We start from the raw sequence: 19,567 nt of genomic DNA on the forward strand, positions 1-19,567 counted from the left end.
GAATTAACTCACGTGGTTAACTCCCACCACATATTCTTGCCTCTTTTGCTAAAGATTGATTGATTATATGTTTCTGGGCTTTCTGTTCTGTTCCATTGATCTTCACATCTATTTTTGTGCCAGTACCAGACCGTTTTGATTACAGTGGTTTCCTAGTATCTTCAAATCTGGAAGTGTGATACCTTCTGTTTTGTTTTTCTTTTTCACGTGGTATTTGTCTTTCTCTGACTTACTTTGCTTAGCATTATACTCTAAATCCATCCGTGTCATTGCAAATGGCAAGATTTCATTATTTTTTATGGCTGAGTAATATTCCAGTGTGTGTGTGTGTGTGTGTGCATGCGTGCACATGTGCATACACACACATATATATAACCTTTGTCCTTTCATCAGTCGATGGGCACTTGGGCTGCTTCCATACTTGGCTGTTGTAGATAATGCTGCCCTAAACATTGGAGAGCATGTATCCCTTTGAATTAGTGTTCTTGTGTTCTTTGGGTAAAGACTCAGTACTGTAATTACTGAATCATTGGGTAGTTCTATTTTTAACTTTTTGGGAAGCCTCCGTACTGTTTTCCACAGGGGCTGCACCAACAGTGCACGAGGGTTCCTTTTTCTCTTCATCCTCATCCACACCTGTTGTTTCTTGTGTTGTTGATTTTAGCAGTTCGGACAAGTATGAGGTGATAGCTCATTATAGTGTTGATTCGCATTTCCCTGATGATGAGTGATGATGAGCATTTTTCATGTGACTGTTGGCCATCTGGATGTCTTTAAAGAAATGTCTGCTCCTGTCTTCTATTTTTAAATTGGATTATTTGGTTTTGTTTGGTGTTGGATTGTGTAAGTTCTTTATATATTCTGGGTATTAAGCCCTTATCAGATATATCATTTACAAATATCTTCTCCCATTTGTTAGGTTGTCATTTAGTTTTGTTCATTGTCTTTTTTTTTTTTTAAGATTTTATTTATTTATTCATGAGAGACACAGAGAGAGAGAGGCAGAGACACAGGCAGAGGGAGAAGCAGGCTCCATGTGGGGAGCCCCATGTGGGACTTGATCCCGGGTCTCCAGGATCACGCCCTGGGCCAAACGCAGAAGCTCTACCACTGAGCCACCCAGGCATCCCTTGTTGATTGTTTCCTGTGCTATGCAGAAGCTGTTTATTTCGGTCTAGTTCCAATAGTTTTTTTGCTTTTATCCTTTTGCCTCAGACATATCTAGAAAAATGTTGCTATAGCTGATGTCAGAGAAATTACTGCCTGTGTTCTCTTCTAGGATTTTTATGGTTTTAGGTCTCACATTTAGATCCTTAATCCATTTTTAGTTTATTTTTGTGTAGGTATAAGAAAGTGGTCCAGTTTCATTATTTTGCATGTAGCCACCCAGTTTTCCCAACACCATTTGTTAAGGAGACTCTCTCTTTCCCACTGCATATTCTTGCCTCTTTTACTAAAGATTAATTGACCATATAATCATGGATATGTTTCTGGGCTTTCTGTTCTGTTCCATTGATCTTCACATCTATTTTTGTGCCATACCAGACAGTTTTGATTACAGGGGTTTTCTAGTATCTTCAAATCTGGAAGTGTGATATCTTCTGTTTTCTTTTTCTTTTTCAAGATTGTTCTGGCTATTCAGAATCTCTTATGGTTTCATACCAATTTTAGGATTTTTTGTTCTAGTTCTATGAAAAATGTTGTTGGCATTTTTTTTTTTTTTTTTTTTTTTTTTTTTTTTTTTTTTAATTTTTATTTATTTATGATAGTCACAGAGAGAGAGAGAGGCGCAGAGACACAGGCAGAGGGAGAAGCAGGCTCCATGCACCGGGAGCCCGATGTGGGATTTGATCCCGGGTCTCCAGGATCGCGCCCTGGGCCAAAGGCAGGCGCCAAACCGCTGCGCCACCCAGGGATCCCCCCTGTTGTTGGCATTTTGATGGGATTACATTAAATCTGTAGATTGCTTTGGGTAATATGGATATTTTAACATTATTTGTTCTCCCAAATCTCTCCAATCTGAATCTCTCCAATATTTTTCTTTTTTTCTTTTTTTTTTCAAATGTAAAGAAGCTGACAGTGTGAAAGAACTTTTTTTTTTTTTTTTTTAAGATTTTATTTATTTATTCATGAGAGAGAGAGAGAGGCAGAGACACAGGCAGAGGAAGAAGCAGGCTCCATGCGGGGAGAACCTGACGTGGGACTCGATCCCAAGACTCCACTCCAGGATCACGCCCTGGGCTGAAGGCAGGCCCCAAACTGCTGAGCCACCCAGGGATCCCTGGGATATTTTTCCATTTGTTTGTGACATCTTCAGTTTCTTTAATCAATGTTTTACAGTTTTCAGAGTGCAGGCCTTTCACCTCCTTGGTTAAGTTTATTCCTAGGTATTTTATTATTTTTGGTGCAATTGTAAATGGGATTATTTTTCAAATTTTTCTTCCTGTTGCTTCATTGTTAGTATATAGAAATGCAGTGGATTTTCTACATTGATTTTGTATCCTGCAGCCTTACTGAATTCATTTATCAGTTCTAGTAGCTTTTTGGTGGAGTCTTAGGCATTTATATATAAGATCTTGTCATCTGCAAATAGTGGAAGTTTTACTTCTTACCAATTTGGCTGCCTTTTCTTCCTTCCTCTTGCCTGATTGCTGTGGCTGGAGCTTCCTGTACTCTGTTGAATAGCAGTGGTGAGCGTGGACATCTTTGTCTTGATCCTGATCTTTGGGGAAAGCTCTGTTTTCCCCATTGAAGATGATGTTAGCTGTAGTTTTTCATATATGGCTTATTATGCTGAGCTATATTCCCTCTAAACCTACTTTGTTGAGGGCTTTTATCATGAATGTATGTTGTACTTTGTCAAATGCTTTTTCTGCTTCTATTAAGATGATCATATGGTTTTTATCCTTTCTCTTTTTTTAAAAATATTTTTATTTATTTATTCATAGAGACAGAGAGAGAGAGAGAGAGAGAGAGAGAGAGGGAGAGGCAGAGACACAGGCAGAGGGAGAAGCAGGCTCCTCGCAGGGAACCCGATGCGGGACTCGATCCTGGGTCTCCGGATCACACCCCGGGCTGCAGGTGGCGCTAAACCGCTGTGCCACCGGGGCTGCCCTATCCTTTCTCTTTTTTTTTTTTTTTTTTTTTTTTTTAATGATAGTCACAGAGAGAGAGAGAGGCAGAGACACAGGCAGAGGAAGAAGCAGGCTCCATGCACCGGAAGCCCGATGTGGGATTCGATCCCGGGTCTCCAGGATCGCGCCCTGGGCCAAAGGCAGGCGCCAAACCGCTGCGCCACCCAGGGATCCCTCCTTTCTCTTTTTGATGTGATGTATCATATTGATTGATTTGTGAATATTGAACCATCTTTGCATCCCAGGAATAAATTCCACTTAATCATGGTGAATAATTTTTTTTAATGTTGTTAGATTTGGTTTGCTGAAGATTTTTTTGCATATGTGTTCATCAGAGCTATTGGCTTGTAGTTCTCTTTTTTTTTGCACTGTACCTGGTTTTGGTATCAGGGCAATGCTGGTCTCTTAGAATGAATTTGGAAGGTTTTCTTCCTTTTCTATGTTTTTGTAGTAGTTTGAGAAGAATAGATGTTAATTAATTAATTAATTTATTTATTTATTTTACTTATTTATTCATGAGAGACAGAGAGAGGCAGAGACACAAGCAGAGGGAGAAGCAGGCTCCATGCAGGAAGCCCAATATGGTACTTGATCTTGAGACCCCAGGATCAAGCCCTGAGCCAAAGGTAGATGCTCAACCACTGAGCCACCCAGGCGTCCCATCTTTTTTAAATACTTAGTAGAATTCACCTGTGAAGCTTCTGGTCCTGGACTTGTTTGTTGGGAGTTTTTTGATGACTGATTCAATTTCATTGCTGGTAATTGGTCTATTCAAATGTTGTGTTTCTTCCTGATTCAATTTTGGGATGTTGTATGTTGCTAGGAATTTATCCATTTCTTCCAGGTGGTTCAAGTTGTTGGCATATAATTTTCAAAAATATTCTCTCATAATCCATCATATATTTTGGTATTGGTTGTTATTTCTCCTTTTTCTTTCTTTCTTTTTTTTTAAGATTTTATTTATTTATTCATGAGAGACAGAGAGAGAGAGAGAGAGAGAGAGAAGCAGAGACACGGAGAGGGAGAAGCAGGCTCCATGCAGGGAGCCTGACGTGGGAGTCGAACCCGGGTCTCCAGGATCACACCCTGGGCTGCAGGCGGCCCTAAACCGCTGAGCCACCCGGGCTGCCCCCCCCCACTTTTTTTTGATGAGTCTGGCTAATGGTTTATCAATTTTGTCCATCATTTCAAAGAACCAGCTCCTGGTTTCATTAATCTGTTCTATTTTGAAAGTTTCTATTGCATTTGTTTCTGCTCTAATCTTATTTCCTTTGTTCTGTTGTTGGTTTTGGGTTTTATTTTTTCTTTTCCTTGCTCTTTAAGGCATGAGGGTAGGTTGCTCATTTGAGACTTTTCTTGCTTCTTGAGGTAGGCCTGTATTGCCATAAACTTCCCTCTTAGGCCTGCTTTTGCCGCATCTCAAAAATTTTGGAACATTGTGCTTTCATTTTCGCTTGTCTCCATGTATTTTTTTTCCTCTTTGATTTCTTGGTTGACCCATTCATTGTTTAGTATTTGTATTTGTTCTTGTATTTGTTCATGTATTTGTTCTTCCCAGATTTTTTTCTTGTTGACTTCTAGTTTCATAATGTCAGAAAAGATGCATGGAATGATTTACTGACTTTGTTGAGACTTGTTTTGTGGTCTAATGTGATTTATTCTGGAGAATGTTGCACGTGCACTTGAAAAGAATGTGTATTCTGTTGTTGTAAGATGGAATGTTCTGAATATATCTGTCAGATTAATCTGGTCCGGTGTGTCATTCAAAGCCGCTGTATCCTTGTTGATATTCTGTTTGTATGATCTGCCCATTGATGTAAGTGGGTTAATTACTATTAATTACTTCCTTTAGGTTTGTTATTGTGTATTTGGGTGCTCCCATCTTGGGTGATACAGTGTCCTTTATCTCTTTTCACAGTCTTTGTTTAAAAGTCTGTTTTGTTCCACGTGAGTATTGCTACCCGGGCTTTCTTTTCACACCATTTGCATGATGAACTCTTCTCTACCCCTTCACTTTCAATCTTCATGTGTCTTTAGGTCTGAAATGAGTCTCTTGGAGGCTCAGCATACAGCTTGGTCATGTTTTCTTATCCATCATCCCATCACACCTTGTCTTTTGATTGGAGTGTTTAGTCCATTTACATTTAAGTAATTGTTGATGGGTGTGTATGTATTGCCATTTTGTTACTTGTTTTATGATTTTTCTCCATTCTTTCTTTCTCTTGCTCTCTTCTCTCATGATTAATTGGCTTTCTTTAATGAGATACTTGGATTCCTCTTGATTTTTTGCGTATCTATTAGTGGTTTGTGATTTGTGGATACTGTTTGGTTTGTATGTGACATCCTCTGCACATAGCAGTGTGTATGAGGTTGACGGTCACTGAAGTTTGAACTCATTCCTTACTCCTCTGCTCCCCACATTTTAGGTATACGGTGTCATACTTTACATCCTTCTATTTTGTGGGTTAGTTGACCAACTTTTATAGGTATCTATATTTTTACTGGTTTTGTACTTTATTCTGACTTCTTGCTTACATGTATAAAGACCCTGTTTCCAACTAAGGTCACACATGTAGGCGTAGGGAGGAATGGAGACAAATCCTTGAGGAGGATGCAACTCAGGCTGGCACAGAAGGGAAAGATAATGGAACAGAGGACGGGATGCACACCTAAGCAGGGAGGGGAAGTCTGGGAGCAGGACAGGTATTGGGGTGCAGAGTTTGACAATGTTGCAGGGCTGAGGCCCAGCCTAGAGCTGAGAGTGGGAGGGACTGCCTGGGAGGCTTCTCTCCAAGTGAAGCTGTTCTCAGGGCTGAGCCTCTTGGCCGTCACACACTTCCCCTGGGGTATGTCGAGCCTCATAATCTACAACCGTGTTTCCTTTCTTAACCAGGAAACTACTTTGCCTCGCACTTTTTCATGGGAGGCGAGAAATTTGACACTCCCCACCCTGAAGGTTACCTCTTTGGAGAAAACATGGATCTGAATTTCCTGGGCAATCGTCCAGTACAGGTGGGTCCAGGTGGGTCTTGCTGGGGCTAGGGTTGTGGGGTGGCGGTAGTGAGGTGCCTTCCCTCCACTGTCCATAGCCAGCTTTGAGGACAAGCAGACACTGAGTCCCAGACAGAGCTGCTGGCAGGACATGTGCATGTGTGTATAGGGACATGTCCTGGCACTTCCCCCAGAGAGGCAGGATGGCTGCAGGTGTCACTGGAGACAGGGCTGCTGCTGCAGAACCCAGTGCATCCAGGCTATGGGCTTATGGAAGTTTATGGATTTGATCCCAGGCCTCTTGGATGACTTTATTTAAAAAGAAAAAACACCCCGATGTTTATAGCAGCAATGGCCACTATAGCCAAACTGTGGAAGGAGCCTCGGTGTCCAACGAAAGATGAATGGATAAAGAAGATGTGGTTTATGTATACAATGGAATATTACTCAGCCATTAGAAATGACAAATACCCACCATTTGCTTCAACGTGGATGGAACTGGAGGGTATTATGCTGAGTGAAGTAAGTCAGTTGGAGAAGGACAAACATTATATGTTCTCATTCATTTGGGGAATATAAATAAGAGTGAAAGGGAATATAAGGGAAGGGAGAAGAAATGTGTGGGAAATATCAGAAAGGGAGAACGTAAAGACTGCTAACTCTGGGAAACGAACTAGGGGTGGTAGAAGGGGAGGAGGGCGGGGGGTGGGAGTGAATGGGTGACGGGCACTGGGGGTTATTCTGTATGTTAGTAAATTGAACACCAATAAAAAATAAATTAAAAAACAAACAACAAAAACAAACAAAAAAAAAACAACAAAAACAAAATCCATGTTCTGTAGAACAATGGGCAAGAGTTATGACCCAAAGGAGACCTGCAGATGGCTAGTAAAACATTTTAACGTGTTTGCTTTCACTAGTCACGTCAGAGAAGTGCACGCTTACACACTGCTGTCCATTTGTTCAACACACATTTGGTACCTGCTGTGTGCCTAGGACTCTTCCAGGGGCTGAGGGTGGAGGACAGATCCCATCCCATTCTTGCAGGGAGTGCCGACAATGAAGAAGAGAACATTTTGTGAATGGAGGCTTAAGAGCAGGGGTTGAGTGAGGGCCCATGGAGAGGGGGACGCTAAGCAAAGGATTGGGTTTTGTACTTCAAAATTATGGTCTCCAGTGTGGGTGAGGGGCCAGCAGAAGGCCCTGTCTTTCAGGAGACGTGGGACTCTGTTCCCTAAGGCTGCTGAGTCCTGGGGAGTCCATGGGCCTGGCAGCGGGTAGAGTGGACCAGTCTTTAGGCTGTTTTAGCAACAGAGCAGCTGGTTGACATGACATCTTGATCCTTTAGTGGGTGGGAAGCAAGGAGCTAGGGCCTGGCGTGCTGCCCTCCCCAGCCTCCCGAGTCCCTGAGAGCAAGAAAGCAACCTCACCTTCCGTCTTTGAGGCCTCAGCTTGCATGCAGGGCCCGGCCCTAACAAACGTTCCATAAATCTGTTATTTTTCAAACTTGTACTTTGAGACCTTCGTAGACTCCCCTGAAGTGGTGAGAAGTGATGCAGAGAGATCCCCTAGGCCCTCCCCTCTGTTTTCCCAGTGATACCATCTGATAAAGCTCCATCTAGGGCGCTATCACAGGCAGGAACTTTTCAGATGGCTCTAGGCCTGTGGTTTCCTTTGTGAATGAGCACAAGGCCCGGGGAGTACAGAGCTGTGACTGTTGCTCTGATTATCCCCGTTTTCTATCCCTGCCACACCTTAGGGAGTCACCTGGCTTTGCTTTGGGTTTTCCCTCCTAGTTTCCATATGTCACCCCCGCCCCGCATGAGCCTGTGAAGACACTTAGGAGCCTGGTGAACATCCGAAAAGACTCTCTGCGGCTTGTAAGGTAAGGCTTTGCTCCAGCCTGCTTAGGGCCCCTGATACCTGAGAGAGGGGGCAGTGGTGAGGGACCCCAGTCTCTGCTAACTTCGGGTGGAGAGCCAGAGGCCACAGGCAGCTCTCAAGTTTCAGAGTTGCTCCTAGCGTGGGGTGTAGAGGGAGAAAGGGCCAGCAGGGCTCTGCTTGTAAAACTCCAGTTTTTGTTTTCATGGTTTTTTTTTTTTTTTTTAAGATTTTATTTATTTAGGGCAGCCTGGTGGCTCAGCGGTTTAGCGCCGCATTCAGCCCAGGGCCTGATACTGGAGACCCGGGATCGAGTCCCACGTCGGGCTCCCTGCATGGAGTCTGCTTCTCCCTCTGCCTGTGTCTCTGCCCCTCTCTCTCTTTCTCTCTCTCTCTCTCTGTCTCTCTCTGTCTCTCATGAATAAATAAAATCTTAAAAAAACAGATTTTATTTATTTGTTTGAGAGATGGTGAGAGAGAACATAGGGAGGAGAGGGAGAAGCAGGCTCCCCTCTGAGCAGGGAGCCCCATGCAGGGCTCGACCAAAGGATCCTGGGATCATGACTCGAGCTGAAGGCAGACACTTAACCAACTGAGCCCCCAGGAGCCCCAAAACTCTGTTTTTTAAACCAGGGATTCTCAACTGGCAACTGTGCCCCCAGGGACACTGGTCCCAGTCTGCAGATGCTTTTAGGTGTCACAGCTAGGGGATTGGGTGCTGCTGGCCTATGGTGGGCAGAGACCAGGGATGCTGCTCAACACCCTTCAGCGCACAGGATGGCCCTGCTGCCAAGAATGATCCAGTCTCGAATGTCAGCAGCCTAAGAAACTGCTCTAACCTGGGAGGCTTGACATGTCTGGGCTGTTTCTAGACCAGGAGGACTCCTCCCTGTCTGTGGGCGGGCAGTGAGGGAAGGAGAGCTCTGCCGTGTTGGGCCTTATTGTCTACCAGGCAGTGGGCCTTACATTTCCAGGCAACCACCTCCAAGGGCCCCGGGTGCAGGGATGCGCATGCTGTGCCGGGTGGACACGTACAGGCAGGGCCGGTGACCTGCTGCCTGTCCCTCCGCCTCACTGATAGGTACAAAGATGGTGCCGACAGCCCCTCCGAGGACAGCGAGAAGCCCCGCGTCCTCTACAGCCTGGAGTTCACCTTTGATGCCGACGCCCGGGTGGCTATCACCATCTACTGCCAGGCGGCGGAGGAGTTCCTGAATGGGACGGCCGTGTGAGTCTCCGGGGCTGGGGGGCTGGGGGTGGCCCTGGCAGCCGTGCTTCTGCGCTTCTGTTGTCTGTGTTGTGCGTTTGAGCTTCCGGATGTTTGATTTGCGACAAGCATCCTGCTGACCTCAAAAGTTTGAAATCCACAACCTCAGGACCACCAGAGACTCAGGCCAGCAGCAATGCGCCCACTCGGGTCCTGTTGGGGAGAGAGCCACCTGAGGGCCAAATTGGATCTGGGGTCCAAGCTCAGGCTTCGGGTGCTGGCCCTGGCCTGCTTGTACCTTAATTTCCTGAGCTGGGGTTGGGGGACTGAAGCGGCCCCCTAGGGATTCCTTTGAGGACTTTGCTGCTGCTACTGGAGGAGACTCAGAGGTGGGGCTTTGTGGGGAGCACTCCCTGCAGGAGGGAACACTTTGGTCTCCATGGGGCTCCCTGGGCTGGAGGCCTGGGCCCCTTAGGGGCTGCCCTTACCATCCCCCCACTACTCGCACCCTTCCCGGCAGCAATCAGAGGACAAAGTTCCTTTTCCTACACTTTCTTCTGTGAGGCTCCACACTAGCCCAAATGTTGGATTACTTTTGTTTTTTCAACGACGCAAGCCATTTACAAATGTGTCCTTACCATAAGCCAAGAGTTAGAAGATCCAGGAGTATCCAGGGGCCTGCCTCCCAGAGATGAGGCAATACCCTGCTGGTGCTGTCACTGGTGTGGGTGCCCAGGTCCCTCCCCAACCCTCCCGGTGCCCTTTGGCTCTTTCCTTGTAACCCTGCCCTTTGTCCTCGGCCATGCTCACTTGCTCTGGCCCCTGACCAGGAGGTGGGAGGACACGTGTGGCAGGGCCACAGTGCCACAGCAGTTGGGGTAAAGTTTCTGTGGCCTCTGCCTATAGTTTGGCTGCCGCAGGAGAGGGGTCCTGGCTTGTGGGGAAGGCCTGGGGCTGCCGCAGAGAGGGGCAGGGGACGGGCAGGCAGGCAGGTGAGGGCGAGCAGCCCATCCACCCCACACTCCTCCAGCTTTTGTCTCTGTCACACTTGGGCTTGTAAGAGGTGCCCTATGCTTGAGAGGACACATGAGCAAAGGACATGGCTGTCCCTGGAGACTTTGTCTTGGATCCTTGGGGCGGGCGGTGGGAAGATGCTGCTCTGTCCCCTTCCTGAGACCTGGCAGGAGTGGCTGGGAGCCTGCTTCCTTTCTGAGTTTGCTGGAATTGAGTGGTTTGAGCACAGAAGTCACCAGAACAGAGAGAAGCAGGAAGGCTCTGGGTCCCAGAAGCCTGTGCCCAGGCCCGTTTGCCTTAGCCTGGAAATTCTGTTTGTGCTTGAGCTGCAGGGTGACCCTTCTGCCCCTTCCCTGATCCCTTCCCTACTACCTGACAAGCGAAAAAGGGGGAAGATCTGGGGTCCCAGAGAAAAAGCCCAGGTCTGCAGGGCAGCAGAGGCCTAGCCTTTGCCTTTACTGCAGGCTGAGGCCTGGATTCTCATGGGGAAGGAAGGGCCTCTGGCCTCTGGCAGGTGGAGGGGCCCTCTCTCTTTGTGCCTATAAGAGCACCCCTCACCCCCTTCCCCCCAGTCTCTCAGGCTCTCCAGAGTCTTTTGTCTAAGAGAAGCCCCGGGGATGGTGGGTGTGGGGTGGGTGGGGGGAGCTTTGTCAGGGTCGTGTCCATGGTCTCTCCAATGGTGAGAAGCCAGAGTTGCTCAGAATTGAAAATTCTCAAAGAGTGAGCACTCTTTGACCCAGCTGTTCCTTTTCTGGGAATTTATCTTGGGAATGTGCTTGTATATGTGGCAAAGATGTATGTAGAACAGAGTCCTGGGAGCAGTATTTGGAATAGCAAGATGCTAGAGACTGGTGTTCACCAGTGGGGGGCCTGATGGAATCAGTTAGTGTAGCCCCACAGTGAAGCCCCTGCATGCACCTCTGCATGTGGCATTTGGGACGACTTGCCCATCAGCAGTGAGGGAGCAGGTGTGGGTGGCCTGCCGCTCCAATATTGGAGAGCAGACTCCCGTGCATTCGGGCGTGGGTTGTGGCTGGTGCAGAGAAGCAGGCGGCAGGGAGCAGGCTTGAGGGTGAGTTTTGGGGGACACTGCACTTTGCGTACAGGTTTATTACACCGTGTTTGTTCAGAGGGGGAGGCGTAGCCAGATCTGGAAAGGCGTTATGGGGCAGGGGTGGGCTCTAGAGGACTTGTAACCAGGCACGCCCGGGCAGGTGGCGAGCAGAACGAGGTCCCCGAGGCCAGGGGTGGGCTCAGGGCCCTGCCCCACCACGGGGCGGCTGGGTCTTGCAGGAAGAGATGGGAAGTGTGGGTCCCGCATGTCTAATTTCTGCTCGGTCCCCAAGGACCAGTGCTGGCAGCCCCTGCATCAGAGGCCCCTGTGCTCGGCGTCGCCCCGAGGCCCGGGCGCGGCGGCTGTTTGCTCCCGCAGAGTGTCAGCGCCTTTCTCCCGGCTGCCCCTCCAGGTACAGCCCCAGGAGCCCCGCCCTGCAGTCCGAGACCGTCCACTACAAGAGAGGGGTGAGCCAGCAGTTCTCTCTGCCTTCCTTCAAGATTGACTTCTCTGAGTGGAAGGATGACGAGGTAACCTTCTTCCAGGAACCCCTTTCCCGAATTCCCTTCCACTTGTGGCCTGTCTGCTTGGACGAGCATTGGGGGTGGCTCGGTGGAGCCTGGACCGGAGAGCGGGGTCTGGGTCCCGTGGTAGCAGCAGTTACAGGCTCCTGTATCCGGCCTTGGGGCCCTGGCGGGGCCATGAGACTGCAGTGGGGCAGGATCCCTTCCAGCCTGTGGTTCCGTCGCTGGGGATGGTAGTTATGTCACATGAAGGATGGTGATCGGAGCTTTGTCTGTAGTAGCAAAAGAAATGGAAACAACCTGTATGTCGTGATGAGGGGATTGCTTATTCCCTTGTGTTAGGGAACCACATACATGTGTATATAAAGTGAGGCACCGTGGCTCATTTCTTTTTTTTTTTTAATCTTTTTTATTTTTTATTTATTTATGATAGTCACACAGAGAGAGAGAGAGAGAAGCAGAGACATAGGCAGAGGGAGAAGCAGGCTCCATGCACCAGGAGCCCGATGTGGGATTCGATCCCCGGTCTCCAGGATCACGCCCTGGGCCAAAGGCAGGTGCTAAACTGCTGTGCCACCCAGGGATCCCCCTGTGGCTCATTTCTATAACGGGATGCCACGCAACCTTGGAGCAGGTGAAAGCCATCTGTGTATACTGTGCAGACTGACGTGGAAAGCCCCTTCTACGCTTGGAAGAGTTGTTGCAGACAGATACTGTATTTCACGTATGCGACAAGAAAGATCGTGGACTGTGTTGGGAGGTGAAGTCCACGCCATGGTGTTTGCTCTTGGCCGTGTGTGTGCTTGCTTGTCAGGGTGCTTCGATGGCAAGCAGCAGAAGCTGCCTCTGTGTCACTTACGTCAGAAAGCCTTCTGAAAGAAGGATGGGGCCGTTAGAGTCACAGGAAAAGCCGAGCAGCCAGTCACTGGGGACCCCTCGCCCCCAGTCCATTCCATGAGATGGTTCCATCCCTGTGTGTACACGCTCCCGGTTGGGATACCCAGCATGTGCATGTGGTCCTGCTCCCAACCTGGAATGGGGGAAAGGTGCTCTCCAAAGGAGGGGCCTGGGTGGGCAGAAGGGGGTTGAGCAGACAAATGGGTGCCCCCACCCTGTGGTCACTTGTGGGGAGAGTTGGGCCGAGGCTGCACTTCCGTTTGGTGACCTCTGTTCATAGTATAGTCCCTTGGCTGTCATTTTGCAAATTTGCAGATGTGCTGAATCAGGCCTGCAGTTTGGGTTCCCAACTCCCAGTGAGGTCAGTTGTCCTGGGGGCACACTTGGCTCCTCAGCCAGTCTGAAGTACCACACGGGGCATTCCCTGTCCTCCCTTAGAGCATCAGGAGCTTACATTCCAGCTTGTCAGCGTGTGGCACAGTGGACATGGCAGGAGTGGTGGCAGGCGCAGAGGGTGTGGTAGGTGGCCACTCGGGCCTGTCTGGTGTGGACTTATCCTGAGACTCCTTCCTCGTCTTTGCCTTCTCTGATTATCACCTCAGCTTGTGTGTTCTCAAAATCAGCTCACTTCGTCTTTTATGTTTTTTTTTTTTTAATGCAATAGAATACACGTAAAATTTAGCATTATGACATTTAGCATTGTCCTGAAAGCCTATCTCTGTAGTTCCAGAACATTTTTGTCACTCACAGCAGGAAATTCTGCACCATTAAGAGATCACTCCCATTTTCCCTTCTGTTACATGTTTTTTTTTTTTTTTTTTTAATTAAAAATAATCTTTTAGGACACCTCGATGGTTCAGTGGTTGAGCGTCTGCCTTTAGCTCTGGGCGTGATCCCGGGGTCCTGGGATCGAGTCCTGCACTGGGCTATGCACAGGGAGCCTGCTTCTCCTTCTGCCTGTGTCTCTGTGTCTCTCATGAATAAATTTTTTAAATCTTAGAAAAAATTTTTTTTTTTTTTTTTTTAGAGAAGGAGAGAGAGTGCGAGTAGGAGAGGGGCAGAAGGAGAGGGAGAGAGAATCCCAAGCAGAAACCCTGCTCAGTTTTCAGCATGGAGCCTGACTCCGTGCTCCATCCCACGACCCTGAGATTATGACCTGAGCCGAAATCAGGAGTGGGTCACTCACCTGACTGCACTATCCAGGCACCCCTATTACCTGTATGTTTGTTTATTTGTTTGTTTCTTTCCTTCTTTCTTTTTTTTTTTTTTAAAGTAAGCTCTAGTCGGGGCTTACCTCACGATCCTGAGATCAGGAATCACGTACTCTACCAATACAGCCAGCCAGACACCCTGTTACATATATATATATATATATATATATATATATATATATATATATATATATATATATTTTTTTTTTTTTTTTTTTTTTTTTTTTTTTACATATATTTTTAAATGGAAATTTTATCAGTTATACTGTAGTTGGGAAACTGCTAAGCCTTGCCATAGATAGAAGGTCCCGGAAGTTAAGCTTTCCGGAGAACAAGGTGTCATTCCATCCTCTCACGGTGTTGCTGCCTGCTAGAGGTGCTAAAGCAGACGTTGGCAGGTGTTAGAGGCCTGACAGATGTCAGGCACCAAACCCAGATTTTTCCTCAACCAGGGCTTCTCAGGCTCAGTGCTGTCGACCCTTGGTGCCCGGGCCATCTCCGTGGTGAGGGCCGTCCCATGCACTGTGGGATGTCGAGGACCCCTGGCCTCTACCTGCCAGGTGTCAGGAGCTCCCCCTCCCCCGTGTGACAACCAGGGACGTCTCCAGACACAACTAGGTGTCCCCAGTCCAGCCACCCTTTAGCCATTTCCCCTGGACTTGCCTATTTACACTTGATCTGAGCCAAAAGGCCGAGAAGTGATGGACTTGCCTATTTAAAGATCACAGTGGTAATGCCTGCTTGTGGTAAATGTGCAAACTATACAGAATTTGTGAGGCAAAACACCCCCCAGTTGAATCTCCTTCTCCAGAGGTACTGCTTCTGACAATTTAGAGTATATATTCCAGACTTTTTCCCCACATGCATTTGTTTGTTGTAAAGATGTGGTCGTGCTGTACAAATATTATCCTGTAGTTATTTTAAGCATCTCACCAAGATAGAATTCCCATACTGCACAATTTACCCTTTATTTATTTATTTTTATTTCATTTATTTATTTATTTATTTATTTATTTATTTATTTATTTGTTTATTTTTACAATTTACCCTTTAAACTGCACAGTTTGGGGTTATTTACCAGATAGATGATCCCTGACTTAAGATGGTTCGACTTGCGGGATCCCTGGGTGGCGCAGCGGTTTGGCGCCTGCCTTTGGCCCAGGGCGCGATCCTGGAGACCCGGGATCGAATCCCATGTCAGGCTCCCGGTGCATGGAGCCTGCTTCTCCCTCTGCCTGTGTCTCTGCCTCTCTCTCTCTCTCTGTGTGACTATCATAAATAAATAAAAAAAAAAAAAAAAAAAAAGATGGTTCGACTTATGTGATTTTTCAACTTCACAATGGTATAAAAGTGACAGGCACTCAGTAGAAACTGTACTTCAAATTTTGAAGCTGCCTCCTCTGCCGGGCTGGCGGTGCATGGCTCGGTCGGCCCCATGGTCATGAGCATCGGCAACTGGCAGACTGACCAGGGCTGTCTCTCCTGCCATTCTGTTTTTCCCTCTCAGTACAGTGTCCAGTACATTCCATGAGTTGCTCAGCGCTCTTTTACGGAATAGGCTTTGTGTGAGGTGATTTTGCCCAGCCGCAGGCTGCTGTAAGTGTTCTGAGCATGTGCCTTAAATGCATTTTCTACATCTGATGTTTTTAACTTACAAGGGGTTTCTCAAGATGTAACCTTATTGTAAGTTGAAGAAGATCTGTATTCAGACTTGTGCAGCCATCACCACCACTGAACTCCAGGGCATTTTTATCACCCCCAGAAGAACCGCTGTGCCCATCAGCAGGCACTCCCCAGCCCTCCCTCCAGCCCCTGGCCGCCGCTCATCTCCTTTATCGCCCACTTTGGATTTGCCTATTCTGGATGTTTCATAGCAACAGGGTTGTACAGTATGTGGCCTTTTGTGGTTGGCTTCTGTCACTGAGCACCGTATCTTCATCTGTGTTGTAGCAGGTGCTGGTACTTTGTTCCATTTTGTGTCTCATAATAGTCCACTGTGTGGTTGGACCACGTTTTGTGTATGTTTGTCAGTGGGATGGGCATTCAGGTTGTCTCCAGCTTTGGGTGGTTACAAATAGCGCTGTACAAATTTTTGTCTACAAATTTTTGCGTGGATGTATGTTTTCATTTCTTTTGGCTGTGATTTGCTTTTTAATTTAATTAACTTATGTTTTTTTTAAGATTTTATTTACTTATTCATGATAGAGAGAGAGAGAGAGGCAGAGACACAGGCAGAGGGAGAAGCAGGCTCCATGCAGGGAGCCCGACCTGGGACTCGATCCAGGGACTCCAGGATCACGCCCTGGGTGCTTAAACGGCTGAGCTACCCAGGCTGCCCTAATTAACTTATTTTTTTAAATTATTTATTTTAGAGTGGGGCAGGAGCAGACTGGGAGGGAGAAGTAGAAAAGCAGACTCCCTGCTGAGCCCTCAGGACCCTGAGATCACAACCTGAGCTGAAACCATGCGTCAGCCACTTAACCAACTGAGCTACCCACCCCTCGACTTTAATTTTTTTTTTAATATTTTATTTATTTATTCACGAGAGAGAGAGAGAAAGAGAAAGAAAGAGAGAGAGAGAGGCAGAGACACAAGCAGAGGGAGAAACAGGCTCCATGCAGGAAGCCTGATGCGGGACTCGATCCTGGGTCTCCAGGATTATGTCCTGGGCCGAAGGCCGGCGCTAAACAGCTGAGCCACCCGGGCTGCCCCCCCCCCCCACTTTAATTTTATTTTTTAAAGACTTTTTAATAGTAGTTTCGGGTTTGCAGCACAATTAAGATGAAAGCAGAGATTTCCCATATACCACCTGTCCCCACAGGTGCATAACTTATTTACTGAATCATGCTGTGGACATCTTAGAGATGTCCTAGTGGCTGGAGTGGCTTCTTTGCTGGTTTTCCCTACCAAACCCATCACAGGCTTACATTTATGTTAGTGAGAACCACATCCCCCTCCTCTTCCGTCCTTTGCCCTTTCCCTATTTCCTGGTGTCCATCTGGCCTATGGCTTGCAAAGATCCTCATCTGGAAGCTCCTTATAGCGGGAGAGCCCGAGGGTCCCGTGACATGAGGCTCCCACTCGTGCTCATGTCGGGGCAGAGCGAGGTCTGAGCTGGAAAGCCTGGGTGTGGCTGTTGCCAGTCTTTCTCCTGACCTGGGCAGCCACTATTCCCTAAGAAAAGCCTCTCTAAAGGCTCCTGGATGGCCCAGTCAGTTAAATGTCTGCCTTCAGCTCAGGTCATGATCCCAGGTCCTGGGATCGAGTGCTACATCAGGTTCCCTGCTCAACTTGCAGTCTGCTGCTCCCTCTCCTGCTGCAGCTCCCCCTGCTTGTGTGCACGCCTTCTTTCTGTCACTCTTTCTTTCTGTCAAACAGATAAATCTGTAAAAAAGAAAAAAAAAGAAAAGCCTCTCTTCCTGCATTAAAAATGAATATCTCCCTCAGAGACACAGGGTGGGCGGAAGTCTCTGTCCTCCCCCAGTGTACTTAGCTCCAACGAGTGACCTGGGTGCTGAGCTCTGGGGAGCAGGAATCTTAGGGGAGATGCTCCTTGCTCCCTGAGTCCCCACACTCCCTGCTTCTTCCTGTGGGATGCAGCTGTGGCACCAGCTGCAGATGCACGGGCAGGGTCACGGGGTGGCAGGTGAGGGGTGACAGCTCCTTGGGTGGAGGCTTGGCGTGCCTGGATGTTCCAGGGCAGTGCAGAGCCTGGGCCCTGGTGCCCAGGGAGGCTGGGGTCATTTCCCTTCTTGTCTGTCATGGTCTTCTGGCCTCAAACTGGGCCAGCCAGGGCTGATCTTCTCTCAGGCTTTGCTGAGTCAGTTGAAGGAATACGGAGGGTAGGACGCTGCCCTGGGCTCCCTGGACATGGTCACTGAGCTGTTAGTGGGAGGCGCGAGTGAGCCTGCTGCCACAGAGCCTTCAAATGGCATCTGTGTCAGGACTTTTGGTTGAGTGACAGAAAAAAACACACCTCAGTATGACTTAGAAAGGAAAACCAGGAATTTATTGGCATAGATTCTGAAAAAGCCGGATGGATGCCTTGGGCTTTCCTCCTGAGGCCCAAGTCGTCAGGACAGAGTCGCTCCATCTCTGCTGGCCTCAAGCTGGCGCTCTGCAGACCTCGGGGGGCGAGGTAGTCTTGGCCTGGGTCCCCTGGGTCCGTCCTAGGCTGCGTACTCTCCTCTCTCGCTCTGGCTCCCAGTTGAGGCAGGTGCACGCTGTCCTCTGGCCAGACCACACGGATCCAGGTAGGACTGAGGTCGCTCCCAAATTTTTCCCCAAGGAAAGTTGGGGTGCTGCCCACCTGAAGAGGGTTCCTGGATGCTAGACATTAGCCATCTGCACCTTTGCTCAGACTTGTTAAGAGCAGTCTCGAGATTAGAAGCACCAAGAGTGTCTGGGGCAGTAGCATGGCCTTTCCCAGGAGCCGGGAGCACATAGGCGGGCAAGGCCTGGAGGTGACCCTAGCCCGTTGCTCTCTCTCCATGAAGCATTGGGCAAGTTGTGCCACCTCTGTGGGCCTTGGTTTCCCATCTGCCCACTGGAGGTAGAAACAGTCCCTCTCTGTAGAGTGGCGGCAGGTGCATGAGGTCAGGTGTGCAGAGTGCTCACTGAACACGCTCTGTCTGTTGTGAGCCCCGTGTGCCAGCGGGACAGGAGAGGAGGGCTGGGGTCACTGCCTGCTGGTGGAGCCACCGCACATGCCTCCTCAGACTGGTGTCTATTATCCAAGCACCAGCAAAACACCGACTGGCAGCTGGTGCTGAGGCTGCACTCAGGGTGCAAGGGAAGAAGAAAAAGCAAGTCACTTGTGGCTTCTCAGGGCACTCCGTTGTGCCCTCCAACCCCCAGCAGCACTGGGGATTGTGGTCCAGCAACTGGCCAGAAGTGCAGGCGTGGGGTGGGCTCTGTGCACACAGCTCTGCTCCCTGTCAGGCTCTTACCTGAACCCTCCCTTTTCTGGGCTGAATTACAGCCCTCATAAGGGCAGTGCCTGCACGTCCCCCAGCGTTGACATTATCAGGATAGCTTTAGGGCAGTAGTGGCAAGATGGCCCCCCGTGCCCCGACTTAGGGTGGGGAGGGCAGAAACAGGCTCACAGAGGGACCCCTGTCCCCTGGGTAGCTATGGATGACCGTATCTCCTGTCTTAGGTGGTCACTTCTCCCACGCCCCACGGGTCACCCCAGAACAAGGCAGGAGTGCAGTGAGGGACCCCTCCCTCTTCAGTCTGGATTTCTGTAGTATAGCCCTCTACCCTGAGGCTGCAGCAAGCATGAGGCCTGGCAGGGGCCTGGGGGGCCCAAACACGTCGTCTGCCTCCCTGCATGCAGAGTCCTGCGTTCCTGGGAATCCATGCCTTGTGCATCTCTGTGAGGCCCTCCCAGACCACCTTCCTCCTCAGCTCTGCTGCCTGAACGTGTGGAGCTTTGCGTGGCTGGTGCTCACTGTGTGTCTTCTCAGCTACCACGTGCACAACGCACCACTTTTACCCCATCTCACAGACAGAGAAACTGAGGCTTGGGTGGTGGAGTCAGATTCCATCCCAGTACCTGGCCCCTCCCGGTCCCTCCTCCACTGACAATCTGGGACCCAGAGGCAGTTTCTGGGCCTCCTCTTGCAGCCCTGCCTGGGGTGTCCTCAGCTGGT

General features: G+C 48.7%; 1 protein-coding gene across 9 annotated transcripts in view; it reads left to right on the top strand.

Annotated features, from left to right (window-relative positions):
- Window positions 1-19,567, top strand: part of MGRN1 (mahogunin ring finger 1) — a 61,480-nt gene that overhangs the window by 21,111 nt on the left and 20,802 nt on the right. For all 9 annotated transcript variants that reach the window (XM_072835609.1, XM_072835601.1, XM_072835600.1 and 6 more), the window contains exons 2-5: window positions 6,028-6,146; window positions 7,922-8,010; window positions 9,088-9,234; window positions 11,694-11,811. In XM_072835609.1, coding sequence (XP_072691710.1) covers window positions 6,028-6,146; window positions 7,922-8,010; window positions 9,088-9,234; window positions 11,694-11,811 — 473 coding nt within the window. The remainder of the gene's footprint in view (window positions 1-6,027; window positions 6,147-7,921; window positions 8,011-9,087; window positions 9,235-11,693; window positions 11,812-19,567) is intronic.

The sequence above is a fragment of the Canis lupus genome, chromosome 8, assembly GCF_048164855.1.
Source record: "Canis lupus baileyi chromosome 8, mCanLup2.hap1, whole genome shotgun sequence".
NCBI lineage: Eukaryota > Metazoa > Chordata > Mammalia > Carnivora > Canidae > Canis > Canis lupus.